Source organism: Pan troglodytes, chromosome 8, assembly GCF_028858775.2.
Source record: "Pan troglodytes isolate AG18354 chromosome 8, NHGRI_mPanTro3-v2.0_pri, whole genome shotgun sequence".
Taxonomy (NCBI): Eukaryota; Metazoa; Chordata; class Mammalia; order Primates; family Hominidae; genus Pan; species Pan troglodytes.
In genome coordinates, this window is record NC_072406.2 from 47,310,447 (window position 1) to 47,334,299 (window position 23,853).

At 35.5% G+C, this 23,853-nt stretch overlaps 1 protein-coding gene across 27 annotated transcripts in view; it reads right to left on the minus strand.

Annotated features, from left to right (window-relative positions):
- PARD3 (par-3 family cell polarity regulator) overlaps positions 1 to 23,853 on the minus strand; it is a 708,800-nt gene that overhangs the window by 252,472 nt on the left and 432,475 nt on the right. For 17 of the 27 annotated variants that reach the window (XM_001146208.7, XM_001145133.7, XM_009458240.5 and 14 more), the window contains 5 exons: positions 22,579 to 22,961; positions 18,023 to 18,162; positions 14,941 to 15,069; positions 12,545 to 12,583; positions 203 to 391 (listed from right to left, as the gene is read on the minus strand). In XM_001146208.7, coding sequence (XP_001146208.6) covers positions 203 to 391; positions 12,545 to 12,583; positions 14,941 to 15,069; positions 18,023 to 18,162; positions 22,579 to 22,961 — 880 coding nt within the window. The remainder of the gene's footprint in view (positions 1 to 202; positions 392 to 12,544; positions 12,584 to 14,940; positions 15,070 to 18,022; positions 18,163 to 22,578; positions 22,962 to 23,853) is intronic. The other 10 variants (XM_001145290.7, XM_001144818.7, XM_001144902.7 and 7 more) reach the window with 1 other exon arrangement.

A 23,853-nucleotide genomic window follows, 5' to 3' on the forward strand; every position in this document is an offset into this window, starting at 1 on the left:
GAGAAAAAATGAAAGGTTGAAGTTATGGACTCCATCCCCACGTGACACATCACTGATACATCTCCTAGTTGTTTGATTGTGAATGTGGGTACCATGAAGAAATGAGAAAACTTCTGTTAACTGTATATGTTTTCAAAATAGGAACAGGGTTGAAATTAAAATTTTTGTTAATAGGCATACGCATGGTAAAGTTGACACTCACTTTAGATGCTGCTCCTCCATTAATAATGGACTTGACAAAGATTCCCAAATCTGCATGGTTCTCTTTTGACCGGTTACCTTTGACACTGACACCAAGGCCGGCAGATCCTGAATCATTAAGTGGAACTTCAAATGTCAGAAATTCCCTGGTGCCATCAGGTGTAAGAACAATATCCTCATCTTCGGGTTTCTAATAGGGAACAAAATTGCACAGCACATTATAGTCCAATGTTTCTTTCTCAAAGTTATTTTTAAAGACTGCTAATGAGCAGTTCCTTAATCATAAGAGGCAAAATATTTCCATGAAGGTTCCACAGCAAGATCCATGAAAACACTACATCTGCACCCACTCCAGAAGATTCTTGGAACCAGCTGTTAATATTTTTATGTAGCAATTATTCAATATTGAACCAAACTTAAATCAAATTTGAGAAAGATAGAGGGAAAATGTAGTGGAAGGACTAAAGACTAGTAGATTTCTAGAGTTCGGGATTTTTTTGGTGTAATCATATATTCTAAACGACAAGAAAAACAGTAACAATGGGAGTAAAAATAAATAAATATAATTCATTTATCTACCTTTTTATGAGGAAATTCTGAAGTTATCAATATATTTAATGTTCACTAATGGTGTTTATTCACAAAAAATAACAAATCCTGATCATACAAAATCAGCAGAAAAAGGTATATGGGTTCAGAGAGCATCTAAAGAATTCTAACATCAACATCTGTGAGACAAAGTAGAGATATACAACATCACAGAAAACTTTTCCACAATATTGTAGCATACATAATATAGCTGGTAAATATTATTCAGGTAATCTTGTTTAATTAGTTAAGATTTAACTTCATAGTCACCAAGTATAGAAGGAAGACTTTTTAAAATAAAAAACATTTAGGATATACAAATTATTGTTCACCTCCCTTAAAACAGAAGAAGAAATGAAAGCTTAATGTAGAACTGAATAAAATGCATTAAGATGACAGCCTATCATTAAGAAAGGCTACACTCCAGAAGAGGAAGCACTCAGCCTTCTGAGCTCCTCCTCCTCAGCAATCCCGCCCATGACCAAGATTTCCACCATCTCTATACTGGTCATGTCCAAATCAGTAAGGCTAGGACGCTTGTTCAAGCACAAACTCTTGCTCCAACCACATAACAGACACGTGGCACAGGCTCTTCAAGTAAAAACTGAATGGCACATCTAGTCCTACAACCTATTTCTCCTCCTCTTTTCCCACGTTTGAAATATTTCTCCAGCACCTGTTTAGTCATTCAAGCTTGACTTATCAAATTGTAATTGAACAATAAGAAATACAATGGTACACAGATATGTAGGAATATATACTTTAAACAGATTGTGCTTTTACAGAATGTTCAATAACACAAAAAAAGTAGGTGACTGCATCCTACCAAATTTTTAAAATGTCCTAATAAGAATAAAAATCAACCCAAGGAATTTGGAATTCAAGGAAATTTGGAATGCAAGGAATTTGGGGCATAAACATGCAATCTCAGATGTCTCAATTAGATAAAATACATTTTGAGAGTACACTATCTGTAAGTGAATTTTTTAGATCATCATAAAATAAGCAATATGCTATTTATAAATCTTTAGACCCATAGTAATGTGATGTTTCTAATTTACAAATATGTAAAGTTAACATTTTATGGTAGGACATCTTTGTGCTATCTCAAAGGATGGCCTGATAGTTTTTAAAGACAAGTAACACTTCAATTACAATAAACTTGCTAATGGGTTAAAAAAAAAATTAAAACTTATATAATGAAGAACTCAAAATAAGAATCTGAAAAAATACAGAGTAATAGTCATGTTAACTATGCAAAGTAAATACATTTATGATCAAAGTCCAAATAAAGCCTTAAGCCTGCTCATCATAAAAACTAGATTTAAAATATTCCCAGGCTGGGCGTGGTGGCTCACGCCCATAATCCCAGTACTTTGGGAGGCTAACGCAGGTGGATCACAAGGTCGAGGCAGGTGGATCGCGAGGTCAGGAGATCGAGACCATCCTGGCTAACATGGCGAAACCCCATCTCTACTAAAAATACAAAAAATTAGCCGGGCGTGGTGGCGGGCACCTGTAGTCCCAGCTACTTGGGAGGCTGAGGCAGGAGAATGGCGTGAACCTGGGAGGTGGACCTTGCAGTGAGTGGAGACCATGCCACTGCACTCCAGCCTGGGCGACAGAGCAAGACTCCGTCCCATAACAAAAAATAAAATAAAATAAAATATTCCCAGAGAACAATTTTAGCTCAAATAAAACCAATGTATTGTGGGCAAAAAAAGATCAAATATATCAAATACTTTGATACAAAAGTATCTTTATATACATGCTTTGCTCTATAAACATGAATATTCAATACACTTTTTATTTTGGTCCATGTAGCTCAAAACAAGTGTTTTTGTTGTTTGTTTTTTTGAGACAGTCTCACTCTGTCACCCAAGCTGGAATGCAGTGGTACAATCACTACTCACTACACCTTTGACCTCCCCAGGCTCAGGTGATCCTCCCACTGCAGCCTCCAGAGTAGCTGGGACTACAGGCACATGTCATCAAACCGGGCGAATTTTTGTATTTCTTTAGAGATGGGGTTTCACCATGTTGGCCAGGCTGGTTTCAGACTCCTGGGCTCAAGCAATCCACCCGCTTTGGCTTCCCAAAGTATTGGGCTTACGTGCCCAGCCCCTTGAAACATTTACAGAGTACGAAATAATGACTATGTGTGAATGAACTGCACTACCTCAATATAAAATCTGTTACAAGAATATAAAGTATGGTAAATTTTGATGTTTAAAATACAAAACAACATCAATACACATCATAGTTCCCCTTGACTTTAAATTTGGAGGTTACTGAAATAAAAAATTATTCTGTCAATCAGTACTTATAAGCATGGAAAAGCTACATTTGAAAAAATGGAAAACAAGAATATTCTTTCTATGGACACACCTAAGTCTCATCAGTCACTATGCTTACTTGCTTCAACTCTGGAAGGTTCTTAATTGTTACTTTCTGATTTGAATCTTCAGTTGCCTTTTCAGTGTTTACTGAGTTTTACATTTCCATAACATTTTACCAAGGCTTACAATTCTCATATTTTTCCTACTTGAAAGATCAGGATAAGGAGCTGGCTGCATATATGCAGAAAAATTTTAATCAAGTTGCAATATTTTCTGATTGCCGAACTCTGAACCTGTTTTAAAAAAGAGCATATTCTCCAGGGGATAGTTTCATTTATTATAACAACTGCAGAATGGGAATAATCTTTTTCAGCTTTCTTACCAAGTCTTAAGTCATTATTATCATTAAGAACACTGATGTGAAACATTGTATGTTTCATGTGATATTCCATTATTAATCCATTTGGCTTTTGACATAGGCAGAAATTAATGCCAGCTTTTAGAACTTAGTTCTCTGGCAGAAAAATGTTTTTTAAAAACTGTGCTCTTCAAAAATCATTTGAAATGCTATATTACTGAGAACATTCATAAAGTCAGATAGTATCTCCATATTCTGATGTAAAATAGAAACTAACTTTCTATCACCTTGCTATTCCATCCAAATTCTGCACCTTATCAACTGTTTCTCGAATTAAGATCTTTCTACAGAAATGCAAAAAATGTCTTTTCTTTAACTTGCTCCTCATGTCATCTGGGCACAGTCATGTCACTCAAGCACACCTGCCTCACGCACATACATGTGTGTATACCTCAAGTGATTGTTTTCAGCAATAAAGCCTGTCAGTTCTTCCTTTGCCCATTTCTCCATTACCATTTGTTGTCTTTAAATGCCCAGAATAAAAGGGCACCTTTGCTAAGGAACCTGCTGAATGGGTATTGTGAAAGCTACTTACTATCCCACCCTCCAGAGAACAGCAGAAAAGATGTACATTTCTATCTGCAGTGAGACAAAGAGTCACAAGTGGGCACCATCATGGCCCCCTTTTCCTTCTTCCCCAAATAACAGTCCAAAATCCACAGTTAATCTGCAGCAAAGGTGTTATCTATAAAAAAGGAAATAAGAGTTGATTGTGTTAAGCAGCAGAAAAACAATCATGGGAAGGGTAATCTCTGAGCCGCAACAAATGAAAATTTGGATGAGAATGTACAAAATATTGTGAAGAGAAGCAAAAGAAACATGGTCTGTGCACAAATGATAGAAGACCATAAAATTATAGGAGCGAGCTCAATAGCCGATTTTTGGCTTTGTAACAAAATACGTGACTCAGCAAAAGTTTTATCACTCCACTATAAATCATTAATTTCTCTCTCTCAAGATCTGCCCTTATCTACAGAATTATCTTTTTTTTTTTTTTTTTTTTTTTTTGAAGACAGGGTCTTGCTCTGTCATCCAGGCTGGAGTGCAGTGGCATGATCATAGCTCTCCATAACCTTGAACTCCTGGACTCAAGTGATTCTCCCGCCCTCAGTCTCCCAAGTAGCTAGCTGGGACCCCAGGGCACACCACCAAGCCTGACTAACTTTTTCTCTTTTTTGTAGAGACAGAGTCTTGCTATGTTGCCCATGCTGGTCTCAAACTCCTGGGCTCAAGCAATCCTCCCACCTTGGCCTCCCAATATGCTGGGATTATAGGCAAGAGCCACCATGCCCAGCTGAGTTATTAGCAAATATCTAGTAAATTAATGCAAAAATCCCTATTAAATTAATAACAAAAAGATAAGCAGTCTGCATCAAACAGGAAAAGGATGTAAACAAGCCATTCACTAAAGAAAGATGAGCAAACCAATAAATCAACCTCCAAGTACAAGGTTCAATCTTACTCGCAAATCAATCAAAGGTTATCAAATTGCTCCATATATTTTCTTCAAATTAATGACATCCAACAAATACTGCTTTGCCATAGAACACTAAAAAATAAATAAAAATAATGATATTTAATAATGATATTTAATACTGGTGTGGTGAAATGCACATGTTCTTGCACTGCTGGTGAATGTAAAAAAATGGTACAATATTTATGGAAACCAATCTGACAATGCTTACCTAAACCTTCTACAGTTTGCCATTTTCTTAAGCTAGAAATATTACTTTTAGTGATATGGCCTACAAAAATAGTTGTGATCATGTACCAAGTTTTAACTGTGAGGATATTGTTTTAATTACAATAGCTAAAAATTGACATGCATGAAAGTCAGGAAAATTAAGATATATCTACACAATGGAATGCCATTCAGCTAATAAAGTGTCTTAACAAAATAATATGTAAGACAAGAAAGTATTTGTGACTAAGAAATTGAGTTTTACCCTTTGGACTTCCATAACTTCCAGTACGCCCATCAAAAACCTCCATAACATATTTTTATGAATTAATGTCTGCCTTCAAAGATCACTAGAAGCTTCACAAGGTAGGAATTTATGTCAGTCTTCACTCGTGCCTGGGGCGTGACATTTATCAACAATAATAGGATATGTGGCTGGGACATGATACATATTAGTTAAATAGGTAGACAAGAACATCTTTTTACTTATTTATTTTTTCTGAGATGGAGTCTCGCTCTGTTGCCCAGGCTGAAGTGCAATGGTATGATCTCAACTCACTGCAATCTCGCTTCCCGGGTTCAAGCAATTGTCCTGCCTCAGCCTCCCAAGCAGTTGGGACTAAAGGCGTGAGCCACTACGCCTGGCTAATTTTTATGTTTTTGGTAGAGACAGGGTTTCGCCATGTTGGTCAGGCTGGTCTGAAACTCCTGACCTCAGGTGACCCGCCCTCCTTGGCCTCCCAAAGTGCTGGGATGACAGGCATGAGCCACCAAGCCAGAACAAGAAAATCATTAAAAAAAATACATTATCTTTGGCTAGGCTCACAGACACAAATATATATATAAAAAAAACATTAAAATGATGATACTGAAGTCACACAATTACAAGTGATTTTAATTTTCTTCTACACATGACTGAATTTTCTACAGTTGATATGCATTATTTTTACAATACAAAAAATCCATTGTATACCACTTCTTTAATTCTGCTTCCTCAAAAAAACACTGCATGGGGGAGGAGAAATTGATAGAGGGTTATACAGATGGTCCACAACTTACAATGTTTCGACTTAATGATTTTTCCACTTTTGATGGTGCCCATGAAACCATTCTGTTGTTCACTTTCAGTACAGTATCCCACAAATTAGATAAGATATTCAACACTTTATTGTAAAATAACTTTGTGTTAATTATTTTGCCCAACTGAAGGCTAAGGTAAACCTTTTGAGCACATGAGGTAGGGTAGGCTGGGTTACAGCGTTGTAGGTTAGGTGTATAAATGCATTTTCATCATAACAATATTTTCAACATACAGTGGGTTTACTGACAAATTTATGGGGAAGTAACCCCATCATAAATTGAGGGGCACCTGGATATGATGGGCAGGGGCTGCTGCTGGGGACAAAGATGGGCTATGAATGAGCACCTTAGGACAGCTCTAAAAAAAAACCATGCCATGACAGCAGACCATCATAGCGTCACGCAGAATAGAAATTTTCATAGACATTAAAGAGAGAATATACTTATTCAGCAAACAGAGATTAAATAATATGCAGGTAGGTATCTGAGACCATATGAACAACCATTTATATTTTTAACTAAGAGAAAGATTTCTTAAATGGAGAAATTATCATGGTTTTTAAATTTTTCTTAAATTTAAGAACCATGATAAACCTCTTAATAAAAGAATAACCCTCCAAAGAGACTCCAAAATTTCCTTAAGTTCCCCATTTTAATTTATCCCATATGTGAGATGAACATTTCTGTATGTTATTTGTGTTGATATTATAAAGTTCATTATTCTTATCAGTAAAGTTCAAATGTCATATCTGGCTTTATAATGTTCTTTTCTAATTCGAATGGTAGATGCCAAATACATTTTGAAAGACTTTTAAATTTTTTGCTTGGTAAAATAATGCTGAGGAAAAAATGTTTTGCACAATTATTAATCTCTAATGTTAACTCCCAAAATACTCACCCAATCAAAGAAACATCAGACAAACTCAAATTGAGGGACATTCTCAAAGTAATCTGCCCCTTCAAAAATTAAAAATTTGCCTGGAGTAATTTGTTCTTGAGAAAATATTAACAAACGTAATAGGTAAAAGGAGATTAAAGAGCCATGAGAACTTAGTGCCATACATGATCCTGAATTGGAAACAGGACCAAATTCTATTCATACTCATATTTCATTCATTCTCTCATTCATTTATGATATAAAGAACATTAATTGGGACAACTGATAATACAATCGATTTAATCATTTTCGTAACTATAACACAGTTACATAAGAAAATGTCCTCCTTCTGGCCAGGCGCAGTGGCTCACGCCTGTAATCCCGGCACTTTGGGAGGCAGAGGTGGGCAGATCACGAGGTCAGGAGATCAAGACCATCCTGGCCAACATGGTGAAACCCCATCTCTACTAAAAATACAAAAATTAGCTGTGTGTGTTGCACATGCCTGTAATCCCAGCTACTCGGGAGGCTGAGGCAGGAGAATTGCTTGAGCCTGGGCGAGAAGGTTGCAGTGAGCCGAGATCGAGCCACTGCACTCCAGCCTGGGCAACAGAGTGAGACCTGGTCACACACACACATACACACACACAAACAATATGGCAGCCTACACTTGACCTATTAAGTGTTAGCAAAATAAACCTAATAAGGCCCATGCTTAATTTCTAGCTCATTAAATTTCTAACTTGAGACTCTAACCTTTCTGAAGTTAGCCTATCAAGATGGCTTCTGACCTTCAAAAAAGTTCCTAAAGAATCTCCAATGTATCCCTGTGGTTTCTGTAGGGAAAGCCCACTAACTTTCTAGAATGCATTTTGAATTCTTGAAAGTTAAGCATGTGGCTGGGCGCAGTGGCTCAAATCTGTAATCTCAGCACTTTGGAAGGCCATGGTGGGTGGATCGCTGAAGGTCAGCTCGAGACCAGCCTGGCCAATATGGTGAAACCCCTTTCTACTAAAAATACAAACAATTAGCCGGGCTTGGTGGTGCATGCCTGTAATCCCAACTACTCAAAAGGCTGAGAAAAAGAATCGCTTGAACCCAGGAGGCAGAGGCTCCAGTGAGCCGACATCAGTGAACTTTGTTAATAAAGCAAGACAAATGCATTCTACAAATAAAAACGAACAAAGACAAATATGATAAAGAACTACAAAATGGGAGAGAACACTAGTTCCGGTTAGGGTAAGCCTCATGAGATAGGTAGAAGTCAGTAGGATTAGAAGTTGGCGTCCATATGGACAGGCAAAGAAGGTGAGAGCAGGCCGGGCGCGGTGGCTCACGCGTGTAATTCCAGCACTTTGGGAGGCCGAGGCAGGTGGATCATGAGGTCAGGAGATTGAGACCATCCTGGCTAACACGGTGAAACCCTGTCTCTACTAAAAATACAAAAAATTAGCCAGGCATGGTGGCAGGCACCTGTAGTCCCAGCTACTCAGGAGGCTGAGGCAGGAGAATGGTGTGAACCCGGGGGGCGGAGCTTGCAGTGAGCCAAGATCGCACCATTGCACTCCAGCCTGGAAGACAGAGCAAGACTCCATCTCAAACAAACAAACAAAAAAAGAAGGTGGGAGCAGCCCAAGTCAGGAGAAAGTATTTGCAAAACTGGTCACTGGGCTGGGAAAGGACAGAAGTGTCCATGCAGTAGTTAATGGAAATCAATGGTACTAAACACATGTTCTAGGAAAGCCTATGTATCAATCCATGAGCAACGTAAAAAAAAAAAAAAAAAAAAAAATCAACAAGATCTCTTCCCACTGTCTTGACTAATGAGATGGCATCTAACCCTGGATTTCTTTATTACTTGTTTATTTTTAAAAAATTCAGTCATAGTTTATCAGCCTCCAACATGGAACTCATACTGTATTACCTGAAACTATATATGTAGCTTAGCTTTTTTTTTTTTCCCCCCCTCAACATACTGAGTCACATTAAGGAGAAATAAAATCTGCCCTGCAGATTCTGGTGTCAGACAACCTGAGTTTATGGCTGGCTCCAAGATTTGGAGTGTCTTAAGGTTAATTCTTTGTTCCTCCCCTTTCAATAGGATAATATCACCAACTAAGTCAAGCTTGTCCAACCTGAGATCTGTGGGCCGCATGTGGTCCAGGATGGCTTTGAATGTGGCCCAACACAAATTCCTACCTAAGCTTTCTTAAAACATTATGAGATTTTTGTGATTTATTTATTTATTTATTTATTGGCTTATCTGCTATCGTTAGTGTTAGTGTATTTTATGTGTGGCCCAAGACAATTCTTCCAATGTGGCCCAGGGAAGCCAAGATATTGGACGCGCCTGAACTAAGTCATGGACATTGTAAAGATTAAATAAGATAATCCACATAAAGAGTTTCACACAATAACTGATGAATAAATGCCAGTCATAGATAGGACTGCAACGTTATAAGCAATGTTAAGCATTAGAGGTGAAAGAAACTGTCTTCTATTTTTTGTAAGCCTGTATAAATCACATATAGTTCCTGACAGAAGTAATATATCTCCTGTAGGAAAAGAAAAAGAATCATAACTGTATGCACAGGTACCATTCCTGTGGTTTAAAGTTGATATACCATGGTTTGCTCCAAAATCAACCCTGAGAAAGCCCAAAATGAAAGTGAGCATTGGACTTGGATTTGTGGTGAAATCATTAGTGCTCCCCTCCTCCCCATTTCTAGGCATTGACAAAATAGATAATCAAAGATTTCACAGACCTAGAACCTAAAACAAGTCATTAAGAAACACTAATAAAAAGAGCAAAAGCCTATCATGTAGTTTTCCTTGAGCAATACTATGTGCCAAGAACTAGCAATATTCAAAAAGCCTAAAACAGATCCTTGGCCATCAAAAGGCAGAAAGGCAGAGACTGTGCCCCTGTCAATTTCTTAAATTATCATGTTAATATTAAGCCTTTTACAACTCAAAATGATACCGCATACCTGGAGCACAAAGAGAGGCACAGATGTGAGAGCATGCATAAAAAATTAAGAAACAAATAATATTTCAAACTAAACTATACTTTTAACTTTGTTTGGGAAACTCGTATTAGAAAAAAAAGTCCAAGTGTAACTAGAAGTCAGACACATGTAAAAGTATATATGACTTCCTTTTTTAAGGTGACTCCCAGTCACCATGTCATGCTACCATAAACACACAGCTTGTGAACTGAAATGCACCTTGCATTTCTTAACAGAATACCACGTCAAAAGATGCTTCTCTCCCTCTGGTGACTGAGGAATTCACAGCCGATCATCAGTTTCCTCAACACGACTGACTACATGTTTTTTGTTGTTGTTTATTTTTAACTTTTTGGTAGAGATGAGGTCTCATTATGTTGCCCAGACTGGTCTTAATCTCCTGGGCTCAAGTGATCCTCCCAAAGTGCTAGGATTACAGGTGTGAGCCACTGCACCTGGCCCTGACTACATGTTTTGAAAGAACATCCCTATCTTTACTACTCAAAGCATCATTTTCCATCTCAGATTGTCTCAGTCATTAATAGATTAGTTTGTGTGCAAAGTCATTGTGTTTTCCAAAATATTCTATGATACTTATCCTAAACCATAAAGGAATAGCTCTTCCCCTAAGGATCACATTGTAAATACTTCCTCCTTTTGCATTTATTCTGTAACTATTTCATGGTACAGATACAAAAGGTGTGTGTGTGTGTGTGTGTGTGTGTGTAAATGACTGTGGATCTATTTGGTTTTATAGATCTTTTCCATTTATTTTGAGATATGGTGAGAAAAAGCTAACTTTTCTAAGTAAATGGGCAATTGTTATAAACACTACGTAAACTATCCTTTTAAAGCTACTAATTTGAAGTGCCATCTTTAACATACATGCACATACCTATACACATCATGTCAGTTTCTGTAACCCTTAATCTGTTTAAATGATCTATTTGTTTACCCCTATAACAATGCCATGCTGTTTTAGGTATTGTAGCTTTACATTATACTCTGCCACAATTATTGTCTTTTCAAAGAGTAGTATAAATTGCTATTGTACCCCATTTTATTATTTAGAATCAATTTGTCCAATTTCCCCTTATCTAACCTACCCCAACACATAAATATCAGTGTGATTTTGATTAGATATAATTGTCCTATTTATTTTATAAGCCAAAAATTAAAGCTAGGAATTGTCTACAACACACACTTATTAATGTGGAATATTCTCAAGGTTGTTTACTGATTTTCCTCCAAGATGTAATTTGTCACCTGTTTTTAGAATTGTGGAATATTTATAGGAGGATCACTTGAGCTCAGGAGGTCAAGGCTGCAGTGAGCCATGAAATATGGTGAGATTCTAGACTCAAAAAAAAAAAAAGAAAAGAAAAGAAAATGAAGGAATATTTGAAAAATAACATTAGTTCAAAGTTGCCTGTTTATAAAGCTGTACAGAAAATGAAACCTGTTTATTATGTTATTTAAATTCATTATATTTTTTCTTTAGTCAACAATGTAAAAATTTTTGGAAAAGGACATACTGACATTACCTACTATGGAAATGACTTTGCTAAATTTTCCATTTACAATAGTTTGAGAATGAATGTTTTTGTGCTATGTTGTTTGATGTAAAAAGGAAAAAAGATCCTGATTGTTAGAATTTCTACCATGTCAATATAAAATGCCCTTTTTACTCCCATATGGCGCATCATCACAGAGACTGATAGAGCAATCCTTCCTTTTATTGTGTTAGTTCTGCCTGCTGGAACTAAGCTTACTGTTTTATCCCCAGTCTGTCTCAGGACTTGTTTTCTTAACAGGATGCAACTATGTTTGCATTTTAATGTGAGCTGTGAGTCCTTAACTTTTGTTAAATTATCTCTTTTATAGTTATTCTAACAACTATGCTTAGCCTAATACTGACACATCACTTTAATTTTCCTGTGTATACTTTTTTTACTGTATTCTCTTAGCCCTCCCTTTTTTTCCATGACTGAATCAAGTTTTTTAACTTTTCTTTCCATTTTGTGGCCACTTATAATTTAGCATTTCACAACTCATGAAATACTTTGCATATATGCCAAACAACTAAGCTTTGGTCCTCATTTTGCAAGTGAATAGGAAGTCTCTCTCTTTTTTGTGTCTATCTGACCAAAATTAATCACAAAATATACTCCATTTGGGGTGGTAACAGTAAGTCACCTTAAAATAAGACCACTTTGGCATTTAATAAACCCATGTATTAAATATTACGAGCCAGGAAAAGGCAGGACAAGTAACTTCATATTAAATTAGTAAGAAGTTAGTTCCATGTATGTTTCCAACATCTCTGCATCCTTCAAAAGACAAAGCTCTTACCGTTTCTTTTGGAATCTGCATCTGGCTTGGCTCTGCATTCTAGAAGAATTGAAGAAAAACATAAATACAGACTGACCAAAGCCATCTTCAACACACAGGGACACAATGATTTATTTTAAAGAAAATTTTGTTGATTCTTAAAATCCACAAAATATATAAAGGGTAATTATATGATGGCTGACATAATGCTCTGTCTTCCAAAATTTTGCTGATGTGTGTGTTTATGTGTGTGTTTTAAGAAATTTTTCTAGATATATATTTTTACTTGCTCATTCACAGTACATCATGAATTTATTATCTGGAGGAAAACAAGTCTCACCAAACTGCTTTCCTAATCATGGCACTGTTTCTAATTTTGCTTTAAAATTTTCCCAATCAAATCAAAGTTTTAAGGTATAGAATCATTTGATAGCTAGACCAGATAATAACAGTTTGAACCACAGTCTGAACCACAGCTTTATACTTTAAAATGTTGCACAGGAAATAAACATGATTTTTTTTTTCATATAATGTTGATTTGCCTTAATTACCTAGGAACTTACAAGGATGATTTATAAAAAAAGGCACCGACTGATAAAAGTATTTAGATTTAGACACACAGAATTTAAACACAGACACCCCAAACAGAGGAAAATAGTTACGTCTACTGGATTCAAGATTATTTTTAAATGCCCCCTCCCTTTAAATTTTCAGGATTTTATTCTCTTAAATTTTGAAAAGCAGCTGCAACATGCATAATAGACTGACGGCCTACTGGCGTACTCCTTAATGAAAAGCTCACAAGCAATAAATTACATAACCAAGAAAAAAAAAAGTAGGTAGCAGAAGGGAAAAACAGAAGCCTGGAAGATCAAAATTGGACAAGAAGAACCTGAATAACCTTAAGCTGGCTATATGCTGGCACTAACTCTGGAAAAGGCTGCTTAAGAGCAGTGTCTAAGCTTTGGCAATCTAATAATGCTAACTAGTGCACTCCGAGACACTGAGGAAGAATTAAAGCTTCGGCAAATCACATGGAAAGCTAGTTGTTTTTTTTTTTAAGTGCTCATTTACAATTTAATAGAGACATCTCCAGATTTAGGATCAGGTGGCATTTTAAGCACAAAATTGGATAACAGTGGGGGGAAAACGAAAAACTGAATTTAAATTGAGAAATAATGCATTAAACATTTTTAAATATAAAGAAGTTTTCATAATTTATTCAAAATCTACTTAAAACAAAAGTGTTCACTTTTCAACCTTATCACTGTCTGAAATTTCCATAAAATCCACATTAAGTTTTAAGACCTGTGTGTAACCAGGGGATAAGATATTATGACTAAAATTTTTTCATTTATAACATTTATAGAAATAGTTTATATAGAGAATAAAATATAGTTATTGTATTTATAATAAAATATAAATTTTATCATAACACATCCATACTTGAAGACACAAGAGAATTTGGGCTATATGATAAATTTGGAAACCTTGTTTCTAAAACCTTGTCACTCTAGATTATACAAATTAATTTTTGTTTAGAGCTAAGAGCTAGATGAAAAGGATGTATTCCAAAATGATCCAAGTAGAATCTGTTTTGAAATATTTAAAATACCACTTGTACTTGAAATAAAACAATTTTCTTACCACATCAAAAGACAAAGGCAACTCCTCCAATTATGTCATTTTTATATATAAATGAAACCTAGCACTTTTGCAGAAAACCACTCAGAACTATGTACATTTAAGACACTTATTTCATTCACACCAATACCATGTAAATACTCATATGTATTAATGTATGTATGGAAAGTGAAGGAGATAGGTTGCAAAAGTTGTAAATGCCTTTTCATTTCCTTCATTTATGTCATCCTAAGTAACATGACCTATATTTGTATAATTAATAGCCATGAGGCTTATTGCCACTTACGTCTTTTTATTTTTAATAATAATTTTTTTTAAAAGGTATTCCTTTTCATACAACAGTAAGGAAGCAAGCATCTATTTGGCTTACTGACATGTACTATGAAAATGTGAAGTATGAAAATTTGTCATATGCAGTGTGGAAGATGGCAAGCTTTCAGCGACAGTCTGTGGAGTGACAGTTCTGAAATAATCGGCGTCTCTGTATTCAGTCAGTCCATCTGAGGGTGTACAGTGATGAACATTTGATGCCCTTGAAAATATCCCTACAGTCTGATGTTTAAGTACCCCTCCATTCATTACTGAGGATATCCGTTTCTGAAACTAAGGGAGTATTAGAGAAAAGAATGTTTGTATTCAGTGAGGGCTGAAAGAAATATAAGATCTAGAAACTCCTCAGAAAATGTTTCAATAAACATTTGCCATCAGGCAACTAACCCAGACCCCTGGCTGCTGCATATCAGAAATCTTTCATCTACTCTAAATTTACACACCAGTTCCCTTGGGTGGAAGGCGTCTTCCTGGCGAAAGACCAGAAGGCTCACAGTTCCTTCCATCTTGGTGCTTCTCAACAGGGAAACAACTTCCTCTTGGGATTTGCCCACTAAATCTACTCCATTTACCTAAAACAAAACAAAACAAAACAAAAGTTTTCAGCTGTAATCCTGTGGAAACAACAGGAAAACACACACACACACACACACACTCTAGGACTAGCCATATCTGCTATGGAACATAACTCATTTCATGCACAATTCTGCCACGATCTGGGAACCACTAAAGTTTTGTGACTAATAAAGAAACTAAGACCAGATATCTAGAAGTAAGAGAGGAAGTGGTCAATCTTTTAGTGTTCATCATTAAACCCAAAGTGACAATCACCAGGGCATTGACAAGTACCAAGCAATAAATATTTCAAAAATGTCAAGTTAACACAAAACTTACTGGCTTAGAACAGAGATATTTTGATAGCCTTGTGCATCATAGGTTTTCTTATACCAAAATAAAAAGGTGTTGCTCTTATAAAGGGTAATAAAAACACACCAAAAATATTTTGGTACAGTATTTTCACTTTCAATGAAATTTTACTGATAAATATAACACTTTACCTCTAAAAGGTAAACATTAAAGAAACTACAAAACAATATTTTTTAGCAGGGAAGCAATATTTCAGCTGAAATTTTTTCAATGTTATGAGAGAATTCAAAAAGGAAAAAAATTTAAAACAACTTGTTCTTAGGGAATCTTTCATCTAACAGGAAGTATAACATCATTATCAGAAAGCACTATATACTCCACAGAAATGAGAGCATATGTTTCCTTTAAAAGGTATTCTACATTTTTCTTTTTAGACAAAAAAGACATTTTGTCCAAGGCAAATAAGTTTATAACTTAAATTACAGTATCAAAACTTTCCTGTAGTTAAAATATGTTTCAGAACATTTCCCCTTCTGAAAAAAATCAACCTCATATACCTCAAGGTACTACTATTAAGGAATTGCAGACAGAAGGACTGAATTCAAGTTCCAGTGGAGACTCTTACAAAATAAAACAAGCTACGGCTGCACACATGGGCTAACATACCACTCAATTTATACCCCAAGGACAAGCGGCCTTTTCAGGAAGCAGAACCCTAAACATAATTTGTACTCAAACAAAAGAAAGTGAAAAAAAATCTAGACAATTAAGTCACTTGATCCTTTTTTCTTTGTATGATTCTAATTATCTGGACACTCAGAGAAAATGCACATAAGTATCAATATTGTATAGCTACAACTGTAGATACTAGAAGGTTGGGCTTAAAGCATGCAAAAATGAAGTTTCCATTTTAAGACAAAGATGACAGCTATGGAAATAAAGCCTAACTCGAAAGACATACAGGTTGCAGGTCTTTCTCACTGCTTTAAAATAAAAAGGTTTTTCTGATATGTTGAAAGTAAAGCGATTATGTGATAAAAGAAAAAAGTGACTCAATAATAAAGCAATTATCTTTAGAAAGAAAGACGGAGAGAGCCAGAAAAGGACAGATATGTTTTTGGACTCAGAAGACAGGAGGACTGAATTCAAGTCCCAGCGGAGACTCTTACAAATAAAACAAGCTACGACTGCAGACGTGGGCTAACGTACCACTCAATTTATACCCCCAGGACAAGTGGCTTTTTCAGGAAGCAGGACCCTAAACATAATTTGTACTCAAACATCTGTTATTTAGCTTCTAACAGTGCCTATTTAACATACGTTGTCACACGCACAGGACCAAAACAGTGGGAATAAAATTTAAGGGATCTAGGCTCCAAATGTAGACATGGAAAAAAATACAGACGGTATCCCTCTCCTCCCCTACTTTACAAAAATTCTTTAGGAGAACTCAATCTGGAGAGATAGAAACCATATATGAAACTATAAGAAAAAAGGATAGTGTGGTAAAAGTTTACCTTAGCATTAATATTTGAATACTAGTTAATTAGGAAATGCGGTATCTGCTAATAAAAATACAGACTATATTTTCTTTAAAAAAAACTAAGCAAAATGGTTTAAAACATATTTTTCAATTTTCTCTTTTATGTGCAAACCATCACACAAACACAAATTATGTATGTTAATCTATTTCCAAGGCAGCTTCAAATACCAATGAACCCAAACTCATAAGACATAGAAAAAAAATTCAAAAACGATTTTTCTTTTCTTTCCTGACATTTGACTCTTATGACTCAATTTATTCTCCATGCTGCCATTTCAAGATTTCCTTGCTCCTCTTATTAAGAAACGCTGTTTTCATTTATTTCATCTGTCTCTGTTCTGAATACATTTCCACATTGCCAGACATAAATATAAAGCCATTTAGAAACGTAACCTTACAGATATTTTATATGACAAAATGTTACCTCATAAACCAAATGTCTGAATAACTAAAAATTTATAACTAAACTAAATGGGGCTGGGCATGATGGCTAACGTCTGTAATCCTAGCATTTTGGGAGGCCAAGGCAGGAGTTCAAGGCCAGCCTGGCCAATGTGGTGAAACCCTGTCTCCATGAAAAATACAAAAATTAGCCAGGCATGGTGGTGCACGCCTGTAGTCCCAGCTACCAGGGGGGCTGAGGCAGGAAAATCACTTGAACCCAGAAGGTGGAGGCTGCAGTAAGCTGAGATTGTGCCACTGCACTCCAGCCTGGGCGACAGAGCGAGACTCCATCTCATAAAAAAAAATAAATAAATAAATGGAAAGATAATTTCTCATCAGATAACATGGAAAAAAGAGCTGGGCACGATGGCTCACACCTGTAATCCCAGCACACTGGGAGGCAAGAGGATCGCCTGAGGCCAGCAATTCAAGACCAGCTGGGGCAACATAGCAAGACTCTGCCTCTACAAAAATTTTAACAATTAAAAATATATATATATAAAATAACATGGAAAATCTAAACATAAAACAGAAACACATTTTGTGACGCATACTTCCGCTAAAATGTATATAACTGAATTTCATATTTTATGAAAATGTTTTTAAAAGTTGGCTCCTGGAAATGGAACATTTCAAGAATTAGGGAACATCCTGCTGGGGAAGTCACTTACCTCTATAAGTCTGTCTCCTGCCTTAAGTCGGCCATCCTGAATGGCCGCCCCCCGGGGGAGAATGTTTTTCACATAGATTGGAGCTGAGCCACCTATTGTTACATCTCTGGAAGTGATGCTGAATCCCAAACCTTCTGTACCTAGGTATGTGAAGGAGAAGAAAAGTAAATAAAATGAGATATCTTGAATTTTACAGGTGTATTGCACCAGTATACTCAACCTTAACTTGACATTTTGTAACTTTCACAATGGTCCACATTTCTTCTACTACTTTAAAAGTTGTAATAAATTTTTCAAAATAGACTAAATTGTGGAAGGTTTAAATGGTTTACATATCAACAGTTATTAATCTAAGAAGAAACAGCAATCTTCTCAAAGACAGATGAAAGTTAATATGTAAATATGACTGCTAAAAGTTTTTAAATCAATGTAAATCTTTGAATAGGAAATTCACTACATGAAGAAAGAAAAAAACTTCTGTTAAGACCCACAGTACCTCAAAACTCAAGTATTATTGTGCAATAATGACATCCAAATTTTAAGGGTAGGAGGTATGAGCAAGGGAAACAAAAATGTCCAGGGAGATGGAAAAGAATAGTGAAATGAGAGATATCTCTAGATAGAGGTAATGGAACCTCCCAAAGCAGTTTACTAAGAGGATAAACCATAAACCAAATTATCTTTCCCTAGTTCACTTCTAATTCACCTAAATCTTACCATGTATATTTCCTTCACCACCCCCCACTCCCAAACAAGGCAAATTACTCAGTGAAGACTCCATCTCAGATCATGGCTACCAAATCTGGGGATCATATTATGCTTAAAGATACTAAATTAATGATGCATTTATAAATTACTCTGATGATTCACAGAACTTAAATTCTCATTTCTTTGGCAGCTTTCTTGACAGACAGTCTTACATGCTCAATACAAAGCAGAAAAGTGTTTATATGTCACTAGAATCAAGACGCAAGAAGCCAACATGTGCCCAGGAAAAACTGGGGAGATAATGATACATTTGTAATGAATCACAACATTTTTACAATAATGATTTCTACCTAAGCTTTTTTAAAAAGTTACTTCTTAAGATATTAGTTTCCATTTCAGTTAAAATATTGTTAAGGCAAATGCTTGCTTATTATGGGAAGAATAAAGAGATCTGTAAAGGTGAAAAATCTAGAAAAGAGCACATTAATCTGATACATCACTCAGTATAAAACTGTAATGAAAAGTATAAAATATAAGTGAACAAAAAAGGGTGAATAAAAATGTAGATTAAAGAAACATTAAAGGAGAAATAAAGAAAACACTCCATAATTATTCCTGTAGCAAAACCTACCATAGTTATTCTCAACATCAAACAAAGCATTCATTTACTTTAGTCTGAAGTCACTTTAGGGTGCTTGGATTATTAATATTTCTGATGTCTTCCATGCTGAACACCTGAATGGCATATTGTCTATATGAAATGTTTGTTATTGCTCTGGGGAGATTTTTCCATATGTCTCTGCTTTCATGAAACTCTAATGACTTGCAATAACATTTATTAAGAAAGAATTCTTAATTACTCTCCTTTTGCAATACTAACTCTTTTGAACTATGAATGCTGACTGTTGTAGGAACCTCAATACTATTAAAATATCAGCAATAACCCCTAAATCTGTAAGCTAAAAGTTCAGGCAATGACCTTTCAAGGAAAGATAAGTAGATATCAATTTTCATTTAACAAAGCCAACAAAACATTCTGCACTGACTGAAACAGATTACTGACCTTCTCCTCTGACTTTATTAAAAAGCTAATTTCTACAAAAGAGCTGGGTATTTGAGAATACCAAAATGGCAATAAATATTAAGAAATCATAATTATGGAAGCAAGTACACTGAGGCTATTCTGTTGTCATGTTATATAACATAGCTCCAAAATTAGGCCAAAGAATAATTATACTGACATCTTTTTTTGTACTAAGAGTTGATTCCAGTTTTTGAAGAACTGCTGCCACTCAAAGCACATTAGCTCACTTTGAACTGAATCTGAAGTTTAACACTGACACACCCTATGTTTTTAATGTACTTCACTAATAAATGTAATAACTTGTAAGAAAAAAATCTGCTAGCTACAAGGAAAGCCTGTTCAATTCTCCTACATTCATTATTATTAAAATATATGCATTTAGTCCTAATCAAAGATAATCAGCATTCTTCCCCACATTTATAGTAAACATAATTTTTATATAAAATATTTGTAAGTATTGGCAGCATGCACAAGCAGCATGTGCTTTTTGTCATACATTCTCACAGTTGGTAAATTAAAATCAAGATAGATCTATGGGACTCTATATCATTAAGATTACTCAAGGTCTGAAAAACACTTAAAACCATTGTTTCTCCTTTCAGTGATTAAGCATAGTCTTTCTAAATTAGCTTGTGTAAATGCAATCATATTTTTCATTAAATGCTATTAAAATAATATCTGTATTCAAAACAATGGTACTATTTTTGTAAGTAAAATGTACCAATTTGATTTATTTATAACGTCAGACTTACTATAAAATAAAAATTAGATATACTCATTATTTTCCTTTTTTTGGAGAATCTGTATTCTGTTTAATACTTTACCTTTATCTTCTCACTTCAGATTTCCTTTGTATTTCTCATTCTTTCATTAGCAAAACAATGGTACTTTTAATGGCAAATCACCTCATTTAAAAAGTTCATGTTATATCATGATTTGTCAAATATCCTAATTTTTGAAAAACCATAATTAACTAAATGAATATTGCTGTATCAGTGTAAAAAGGAAAAGATATTTATGAACCAGTATCTTTATGACAATGGTGAAGCAAAATACTGTACCTTTGTTTAGAGATATCAAGCAGAATTTTATTTTTTATATGATTCTATTTGTAGTTCTTGATATGTTTTTGGTTAAAAACAAGGGCCTGTCATTTAAGTAGAGCAAAAGGAGGAAAGAGGATGTGATATTTCTCTCATTTAGGAATTGACAGAGCTAAAGGGGTTTCTGTTGATATGACTCTGCGTTTGCAACGAGGCAAGCTGTCAACTCCTGATCATGTCAACCAAGTATTTAGAGCTTAAAAACCAGGAACCAGAAATAAGAAACTTGAGGTTCACATAAAGTTCATTGAAAGAATATGAGTTAGAAAGGAAACAGCAGTCTCAGAGTTTACAACCTTGTAAATGCTACCCCAAATGTAAAGAAGAATGGTCTGAATATCTGGATATGGAAAACATTCTAGTAAGAATCTGTGGCCAACAGCCACATGACCTGAGGAAATAATGAACCTCTCTTGGAATCATTTCCTCCAACTATAAGAGTTGATGGTTGAGCCTATAAAAAAAATATTCTTTATAATAATACCATTTTGAAAGACATGATTTAAAAATATATCAAAATGCTCAGCTAAAATGGATCAGGAACAGTAAAAGTGTATCTTGGTGCCTGGACGAAACATTGGGTGAAAATCATAAAGTCAAGTCCAATAGTTTGCACTCAACTTTGAAGGAGGCAAACTGCAAGAACATGCTCTCTATACAGAGATCCACTGTATACAGGAAGGGTACTAAAATACATAATGGATGGAAGATGTATGAAGAATCAGCAATCGCCATCATGACTTCCACATCACCATAAGAAAGAGAAGCAGGCCTGGACATGGTGGCTCACTTCCATAATCCCAGCACTTTGGGAAGCCGAGGTAGAAGGACTACTTGGGGCCAGGAGTTCCAGATCAACCTGGGCAACATGGCAAGACTCCAACACAACAAAAAATTTGTAAATGAGATGGGCATGGCGGCACGTGCCTCTAGTCACAGCACTTGGAAGGCTGACATGGGGTGTTGCGGGCTACGGTGAGCTATGACTGCACCACTGCACTGTAGCCTGGGCAACAAAGAAAGGCCCTGTCTCAAAAAAAAAAAAAAAAAAGAAAGAAAGAAAGAAAGAAAAAGAAAAGAGAGGAAAAGAAAAGAAAAAAAAGAAAGGGAAGTAATGCAGTAATACAAGAAAACAAAAGACAAGAGTCAATGGCCTGGCTTCTCAGCAACCTACTATAAACTCCTGGCAGCCTCAAACAAATTGGTCCCTCCCCACATCAAATACTGAGATTGACATGTACTACCTCTAAGGTCCTCCTTGAGGGCTGGACTTATACAGCAAATGGGGCAGTCAAAATGGTCAAATCCTTACTATTGTTCTGCATTTGATATTAATGTCCTGAAGCCATTTTCTTTCACAATCAAAAATTTTACTACAGTAACTGCTAGCTTCTTCTCATAGACATAGTCTTATTCTCTGCACTTTTACATTTTAATTTCTACAGAGCAAAATAAACCTGAGATATATAAGAAATACAATTTGAAATATGTTAAAAGGTAAGTAACTTTAAAAAATCTATCAGTTCTTTCACAAAATAATTAGATAAGACTCAGGGTGCTTTGGGTTAGTAGGTTGACTTTTAAAATAAATTCCATTTCTACCCTTGTGTGTTGCTGCTAAGAAAAGAAATTCCACAAAACAAAAACAGGATAGGTCGTACCTTTCTTAAGCTGGATATTAAGCCTCTTGCCTATTTTTTTGGTGTTATAACCACTGCTTACAGTCGTACTAAATACATTCTGAGGTGCCGAGGCTGGAGCGGATGGTGGTTTTCCCGAGGGGTGTGCGCTATGAGGTAGTCTTGAGTGAGAGTCTATCTGCTCAGGCGGGTGGTTCAGTCGGGGTGCTCTCTGCACCGTGTGAAGCCCTGCACTGTTCACACTCCTGTTGTCAATATACTGGCTGTCAGGGCTAAAACGGCTTGAATAGTAATTGTTCTTCTCACTTTGGGATAGTTGTTCATACTGCTCTTTATTTGCTGCGGGAACCACATGGAACCAAATGATGGGTGTACGCATGGCTTGGCGAAACATATGTTGTGCTCTGGGTTTGAGAAAGAATAGAAAATTAGCAAATTAAGACTGGCAGACTAGAAGATATTATGAGCTTAATTAAGTTTACTAATTAAGCAATAAGAACTGACAGGCTGTTGAAATTGAAAAGCAAAATTCTAATAACCCATTTATCAATCAAGTTTACAGCTCTGATCTATCAATAGCTGTTTCTTCAAATATAAATTTCTCATTCTCTCAATAAAAATAGAAAAATTATCTACAACTACAGATAAAATTCTGTCCTCTCAACTGTAAATCATTAAACATGTTTTAAGTATAACAGAAGTATTATAATTTCAATAATAGAAACCAAATGGAACATTCTCTCTACAACATTGTCTAATACAACTTGTAGACATTACAAAATACTTCAATTTAAGTTTTCAAAGAAAGACAGAGCTTTATAATTATATTTAGAATATTGGATTGGGTTAGATGTGTATTTAAAATTTTTAAAATACACACACACACACACACACACACACACACACACACTTAGAAGACTATAGAAAGTAACTATTAATTATTTATTAAGTTGGTATATGTAAAAATCTCAAGAACAGCAATCCAGGCTCAATAATTCAAAATGTTGACAGCTGTGGGTCACAGTGCACCCATACAACCAGCCTGGGAAGCAGCTCTTTCTCATGCTGGTTCCCTGGTCAGGACCTCAAGTTCTTAAGAGTTCTGTTTGCTCCTGCCTTGTTTTATAAGAACTGGCCAACTGTTATGTTTTTCATTGACTAAGGGCCTGAATCAAGATAAAGTGTATCTGAATACAACCCAATATTGTATCTGAATACAACCCAAGATAAAGTGTATCTGAATACAACCTCAAGCAGATACAAACAGCTTTATCTGGTTGTTTGTATCTAGAGAAA